This window comes from Rhipicephalus microplus, chromosome X, assembly GCF_043290135.1.
Source record: "Rhipicephalus microplus isolate Deutch F79 chromosome X, USDA_Rmic, whole genome shotgun sequence".
NCBI classification, from domain to species: Eukaryota; Metazoa; Arthropoda; class Arachnida; order Ixodida; family Ixodidae; genus Rhipicephalus; species Rhipicephalus microplus.
Window position 1 is genome coordinate 264,919,399 of NC_134710.1, and position 7,584 is coordinate 264,926,982.

The 7,584-nt window shown below is 43.5% G+C and overlaps 1 protein-coding gene across 1 annotated transcript; it reads left to right on the plus strand.

Annotated features, from left to right (window-relative positions):
- Nucleotides 1-583: 583 nt before the first annotated feature.
- LOC142776100 (flotillin-1-like) lies at nucleotides 584-7,296 on the plus strand. Its single transcript, XM_075879046.1, has 2 exons — nucleotides 584-766; nucleotides 7,146-7,296. The coding sequence occupies exons 1-2, from the start codon at nucleotides 608-610 to the stop codon at nucleotides 7,173-7,175; spliced, it is 189 nt and encodes a 62-aa protein (XP_075735161.1). The 5' UTR covers nucleotides 584-607; the 3' UTR covers nucleotides 7,176-7,296.
- The last annotated feature ends 288 nt before the right edge of the window (nucleotides 7,297-7,584 follow it).

A 7,584-nucleotide genomic window follows, 5' to 3' on the forward strand; every position in this document is an offset into this window, starting at 1 on the left:
CAGGCGGTGACTACTTCTTGCCGTGAGAGCTGTAGCTGTCTCCAAGTAGCTCGGTGTGTCGGCTGAAAATCTGCAGCCGCGGCGCATTTACTCAGCACCTCCACCAGTGCCGCGAACGTAATAACAGACAGCGACGATGATGATGATGTTGATACTTGACACTCTGGCGCACAGCCACAAAGGGAGTGTGCGCCAATATATTTTGAACCAATATATTTTGCATAGAAATTGCAGCAGGAAGATGCACTCACTCGTACATTGCCATATCATCATAATTTCATGTAAACTAAGGGGAACTTGCTGCCTAGGAGAGAAACCAATTTTTGCCTTATTCACTCCATGCCTTTTCTTGGTATAATTAGCTTTCAACAGTTCCCATAAAATTGTCAATTTGGCTGTCAAGGAAAAATATGATCTTTACTTATGAAATCCCTTTAAATGGGTCTATCCTTTTTTTACGTCTAAGGTTACCTTTGCAAAAGACTGTTTGCAGACTCTACTTCCCTTCTGCACAGAAAAACTTGTCATACATGTCTCTCTCGACTAACTTGTGTGGCAGGTAGCAGCAGAGGTTGCAGCACCAATCTCCCAGTGCAAGCGCATTGTGATGGCTTCATCTGGTAAAGGCGGGGTTGGAGCAGGCAAGCTGACGGGTGAGGTGATTGACATCATCACCAAGACTACCAGCATGGTTCACCAACTGACAGGCGTCAATGTGGGCTCGGTCTGTGGCAAGGACCGAAATCTCTCCTCGGCAGCTGCCTGGGTGAGTCTCATGCTTGTGTTTACATCTCATGCTGACACATTTGTGTGTATTAGTGGACTTGGGAGCAATGTGAAGGACTGCTGAGTTGGACTGTTTGATATTGTTTACCTAAGTGAAAGTAACAGTTCATGTTACAGCACAAGCAGAAATGACACTTTGTTCCTTTCTTTCATATGTCCGGCCTAGTATGCTATTACATTAAGGCGAACTTGGCTAGTTGGTTAAACATATTCAATCAGGAAAGTACGAGGACAAAGCAAGGAGCGAGCAACACACTAAACAAAGTGCTGGAAAAAAACTTGCCTTTGTACGTCACAAGTTCTGGAGCGGAGCTCTTGAGTGCGACAGCCCATTTCGGGCCCCTGGTGAAAACTTATCACATGAACTCAAGCAGAGCGACATCACCAAAAGTGTGACGCGAGCTGCCAGTGGTGACGCGAGCTGCCAATGTACGTTGGCAATAAACTACAGAGTTTATTTGCCAACGTACATTTCCACATTCGCGTGCACCGATTCTAAGAAGGCCTGCCATCTCTGGTGCTGTTTCTGTGCCTCGCTCACTACAATAGCATAGTCACAAATGGTTGAGGATCCCTAACCTTGGAGTTGAAGCTGCACGCCGTTGTTCATCTTTGCTGCTTGTGGCAATTTCCGTGACAATTTAATCCACAATATGCTTGGTGCAATGCTTCAAGTACGTGCTGTGGACAATGCCTTTGGGTACCTATCAGGTCCGCGGCTCAAATTATACGCTCAAGCTTAGGCCTCGAAACGCGTAAAGGCCAGTGACCTGTATGCATTTCGAGGCCTAAGCTTGAGCTGTCTGTAGACAGACAAAGTCTGTCTGTCTACTTGCAAAGTCTGTCTGTAGACAAACTTTGCAAGTTTCCAGAGTACTGTTCTTGTGTGAATTCTCACAGACGTGAAAATCTCCTGAATCGCAAAGCGGCCAGAACAGCCCGGCTCGATATAGTCAAGTCAGGGGTGTCATCACAGCTGCAAATAATCGGAAAATAATTGTCTATGTCATCCTTTCGCTCGCTGCTGCTTTGATGAAGTGTGCCCAAGCAGAAAGAAAGACATGCTTGACGACTTTGATTGACACCTTTAGTTCACACAGGTATAACGAAATCGTTTTGACACATCTAAGACTTCTGCAGTTACATCAACAATGGCAAGCGCGAAAAATTATTCGCATATGGCAATGCTAGCCAGAAAGTTAACGTGCATGGCTAGAGGTAAGTGTGCTCGATGTGCCTTCACACAAGGCTTATTCCAATAAATGCGGTGTGGCACATCACTATGACAAATGCTTGAGAGAAGTAATCATTTTTGCTGGGTAAGTGGCTCCAAAACATAACCGATGAAGTGGCGTCAAATACAAGCTCTCGAGCTTTACAGCTGTGACTAATCTTGTGACTGTTTTTGTGAACAGAAAACTGAAAAAAAACACCTAGCCGATCTTTCTTGTTCCTTTTCTCACAAATAACCATGACAGCTCGTCAGTACAGGTTTTTTTCTTTGCACGATAACAAATTGTGCACGCACCAGCGAAAGCACAGCAGTGACTGCGGTAGGTTCATTGGCTTTAGCCTACCACGCAAAACCAAATGCCCGGTGGCAGCTCCACCACATTTTCGGGACGTGTGTCCGATTGAATTCATCTATTGCTCCCGCCAATCTTCGAGCTGGTTCCTGCTGTTATGCCAGCAATAATGTAGCCTTCGCTAACTTGTTTACAGTGAAACACCAGAAACACAGGACAGGGAAAGAGCAAAAGATAAAGAAAAGACAGCGCTGACTCTCTTTCGCTCCTTCCCTGTTCTGTGTTTCTGGTGTTGCGCTGTAAACAAGTTCACAATGCATCCCAACCAACTGGCACAACTTACCGTCTACTAGTAAATGTAGCCGTCTAATAAGATCTAAAGGCCAGCTCTCTCAAGCAATGTGGAGAGCTAAGGTGTACCCTCATGCAGCTTTCACGCTGGCTGTGCTGCGTCGCGTCGGTGCTCTCTGCATTTTCACCTGTGATCCCATCATCTAAAGCCGCCTGTGAAATGCCGGAGTGCCACAGTTTCAAGAACGACGCTTTAACTGGGTGGCAAGCGTGCACGCTCCGAGAGGTCGCGAGCCCTGAATGGAAATACACAAATGGTCCATAGTCATAGACCGCCTTCTAAATGGTGCCGTGGCGTGGCATCAATACGAAGGCATGATAAAGCAGTGCTGGGAAGGCTGGAGCTGCAAGCTCATAGCAGCCTTTGGCCGAATTCCTTACCATCTCTATGCTGCCACCCAGTCCAACCAGACTGCCACTGAGAATGGAACACAAGAGGGGTTCTCTCTTGAGGCTGCAGCTGAGCACTGCAGTTAACCTTTTAAGGCCTCAGAGTCTGTGTCCGGATCTGGCCTAAATCCACAACCGCCAGAAACCACATCACATCCCCACCACTCAAGTTCAGCATCCCTTGGATTTAGCTATGCCAACTCTGCTGGTACTTGATGTACCGCCATATCGGGAATGCGACCTGTCCATGGATCTAAGAAATTAGATCTATCCTGACCCGTTGGAGCAACATTCTTTGCTATGAGAGAAGTCACGCCATGAACACAGAGCCTATTCCTGACTACAGGACACTATCACGTACAAGAAAACTGAAGGTACAGGTGTAATTATAGTGGAAGACTTGCCCATACAACCCGATTTCCTCTATAAAGCCATGGTTGCTGCACAGGATGGCTCTTCTGTGTGCATCCGTCTGTCAATATTCACCGGTTCAAGCCCCACACATATGCCAGTAAGGACAGCTTCATATCGGAAACATTGCAACTCAAAGCCGAAAATAGCCCCGTTGTCGCGGTCTGTCAGTGCAACCAGGGTTGTTCGCTATGTTTTATGTGCAGCTTGCTCTCTGAAGAAGATGAAATGGAAGTGCATGAGTGGCAGACAGATGCATTCGACCATTTATCAGACATTCCCACTGTTGTTGCAGGCCTTCAGTGTTGGCAACCACTCTGCAAGAACGTGCTGTTACTCGTGGCATCACGACGGGACCAGCGCCTGCCAGCCTTGTGACCATGCAAGAACAGCCAATTTTGTCCACTAAAAGCAATTGAGCCATTTTCTTGTGCATTGTCGCTGCATGCTCGAGACTGGTTTTCAAAGACACAATTGACTATGTTTCAGGCCAAGTCCCAGCATGGCCAAGACTGCCACAGATATTGAACCAATGTCGCTCACCGGAGCCACTTCAGGCAGGTCTGCAAAGCAAGTTACAGCATGTTCAGGACCAACCACTCCAATTCAACCAACAACGTCCACCCGAGACATGGTCAGCCATCCATGCGTCACAGTCATGGCCGAGTGTGATAACAAAAGGTTTTGCTATAGTTAGTGCAAAGTGGAAAAAGGAAGCAAAATTAGAACAGCTGGCCCAGGAACGAGTGCTGTCTCTGTGCCTCACTCATTATGGTGTGTATGTAATTTATTGCTTCCATGCCTCATACTTATACGAAAAGATGTTGATGGACCATCAAAATCCATGGGAAAATTGCTGGCTACTTAACGGCAGTCCAGCTATGTGATATTTGTGTATATGTTCGTAACACTTTCCAGGTAACAAGATTTGAGTTGCAGTTGATCAAGCTGAGTTATTGGACAAGTCTGAGTGAGCCTATGATATATTCATTGAGAATGAGTAAAAGTTTGATTTGAAATAAGCCGTGCTAGATTTGACCTTCTGGGCGAGTGCGTCTAAGCCCTAGGCATAGATATTTTTTCAGAGGTATGGGAACAGTGAAATTTCATTTTTAATTGAATTCAAATTGAACAGTGTTTATAAATAAAATGTATACAAATGAATACTGAATGCCAATGACATTTTTTAATTTAAACCAAGAACAAAGAAATGAAATCTGCTCATGTCCTAGAGCACATAACATAAGCTTTAAAATGTCAAGCAGAAGCACTAGTGGTTGCATATGATTAATCAGTAGGTTCTCTCGCCACAATGATTTGGTGTTTCCTACAGTTGTAAGTATTGTGTGACTGTTCACCTCAGTAACAGGTATGGGAAGATTTTGGAAAGCAATTTTGGCGATACTTGGATAAAGTGCATCTCCATGCACTTTCCAGTATGTCAAAAGATTCTTTTTTTGGATCAGAGGCCCATTGAAGTTTGTTAAACCTTTTGATTGTAAGGTCTAAGCTCAGTGTGCTTGTTATTCTTTTCTGCTAGTAGTCCAACAGTCTCCTAGACTGTTCTCTAGCCTTTTTTTGCTCAAGCTATGAGGTGTGGAAATCATACAATCTCTTAAAAAATAAGCCTGGGCTCTATATTTAACCAGAATATCGGTGAAACTTCCAACAAATGGTCTACTGTGGCAATATTAGTGATAGTATAGCCGTCATACCCTAACCACACAAACCTGATTAGCAGAGACCAAACCTGCAACACAATTAATGGCGTTCGTCTGGATTCAGATATTCATACAGACAAACTATTTGATTTGAATTTAGAACTCGATTATTCGCACACTTCACTTTTTTTTTACAAGTCGGGGTGAGTTCACCTACCATAGCCTGAATGCACATTTTGATGATTGTGGCCCATTCATTTATACTGAGCCATTACACCTGCCGGTGCTAAAGAGTTGACAGTTGTCCATTGACTCTATAGACATGTAAGGATCCTAGTACACATGGAGGAAAAACAGTTTGTGTCATGAATCACAATTGTCAACTGAATTTTTATTACAGTAGGTTCTCAGTAATTAGAACCTGAAGGGGCCGGGAAAATATGTTTCATTTAACAGGAGTTCCGTTTACTGAGAGGTGAACATGGATGCTGAATACAAGCCCGAAACAAAGCATTGCAGAGGCAATAGTTTTGTTTAAGACATTTCCGCTTACTGATAGTTTACTGTATTTACAGTGAAACCTTGATGATGCAAATCTTGCTGGGTCATCAAAAATATTCTTATCACCAGAAAATATAGAAAGTTAGTTTGCAAAGAAAGAAAGCTATTGTACATTTTGATTTATTGTTTCCCAGGGCCACAACAATGTCAAGAATAGCTCTGATTGACTGCTTGTAATGCTTTTGATGTCAGTGATTATATAGTACTCTCAAATATACAGCACGAGTATTTGATGAACCAGTTTTGTTGTGAACAGGGACAGCTAGTAATCCTTTCCAAATCTTAGTATGCTTTTCCACAAGACAACTGAGATCTCTGATAAAAACAATTAAAAGAGCACTTTGCATGCAATAGATCAAGGCCAGAAAATTTTGGAACCATTGTACTTTGTTTTTATTTTTTTCGTGTAGTGGTGGTACTGAAGATGTTTTCTTTTTAGGGGGGGGGATCTGCATCTTTGTCTGCATAATTAAGAGTTTCACTCAAAGTTCTGGAGTCTTCCGTGCGAATCGGAGAGTTTGCAGGTGTGAGTAACCCCGACATTGCACACATGCATGGCGACGTTGTGAGGCCTAGCTCCTTCGCTAAAACTATCCGCTTCTTCTTTCGGTTCTTGTTCACCTTTCATAGGATGTCTGATTGCAAATAGATGGCTGGCATCGATGTGGCAGACACGTGTATTCACAGTACAATAACGCTATTTTCGCTACCTCGAGCATAGCAACACGTGTTGACGCAATGGAGAAAAAAAATTGACACCAACACCATCTCTGTAATCTAAAAGTGAAAGCATACGAAGCATTAAGGCCTCGGAAGATTTCATGCTCAAAATCATGAAGAGTACGACGCATCGTTGATTGGACAAACTGGCGGTGTGGATTGTGTGCTCACGCACGGTTTCCCATGCCTGTACACGATTGCTGCGTCTTCTACAACAGCGTGGGCTGTGTGTGTGTGTACCTGTGCAGTAACATACGTTCATATGAAATGTCGTGGGGCGCAAATCGGTCCGCGACAACAGTATTTCATTACACTGCATGATTATAGGCCTTGGCCAGGACCACAGGAAAATTTATATCACCTCAAAATTCAGACCAGCCATTATTGTTTCACCGAGGTTTTACTTCGTTTGTTTAAACCTCTGCCCTTCCAGTCTCCTTATCATGGTGGGGGATGGAAATAGCAAGCACAAACTGGTTCACTTCTTGTTTTTACCTGCACGTTGAAACCTACTTGCAGTCTGTACGTACATACATGTTTAGCAGGTGCGTTAAACCGTCAGTTGGCAAATGTTGTGCCAACAAACCTGCTCAGAGACAATCTGCACAGTAGTTCATTGAAAAAAAATTGTGGTACCACTAAAGTTGACTCAATACTCTGATAATTGCGCTAATAAGTATCACATGAACTTTGGTTCCTGTTTAAATTGTGCTTGTGTCTATTTCATTTGTTGCTTCAGAACACCAAGACTGCCCAAGCTGCCATGTGAAGTGATGCCACCTGCTTCAGCTGATGACTATTGAAGACTGTTTTGCACTGGCCAATCCAAGTCATGCACTTTGTGATGTTAGCCTGTTAAGCAGCACCTTGAGATTGCGCATTTTGTCCGTTTCGGCTCATTTAGTAATGGTGCACTTGCATTGAAAGATACGTAATGCCTTCTCTCTTTTTTTAAATCATTATTAGTATTATTATAAGCTTGTGTTCGGACATTGAATAGTTTTACAAGTTATATGTGTGGTAATAATTTTTTGCCATCTATGTGAAAACTTAGGAACAATCTAGAAAGCAGGATTTTTTTTTCTTTGCCATTCTTCACAAATGCAATTGTGAACTCTTTCTTCCTTTGCATTTAAAGGAGTAGCCATGTAAACTGGGCTGCTTCAGCTTGAGTAAAC

Excerpts from the sequence above, each read along its gene's own strand:
- LOC142776100 (XM_075879046.1), top strand. The coding sequence starts at position 608 with ATGGCTTCATCTGGTAAAGGCGGGGTTGGAGCAGGCAAGCTGACGGGT. Across the intron at positions 767-7,145 it reads TCTCCTCGGCAGCTGCCTGG|AACACCAAGACTGCCCAAGC; the intron begins GTGAGTCTCATG and ends TTGTTGCTTCAG.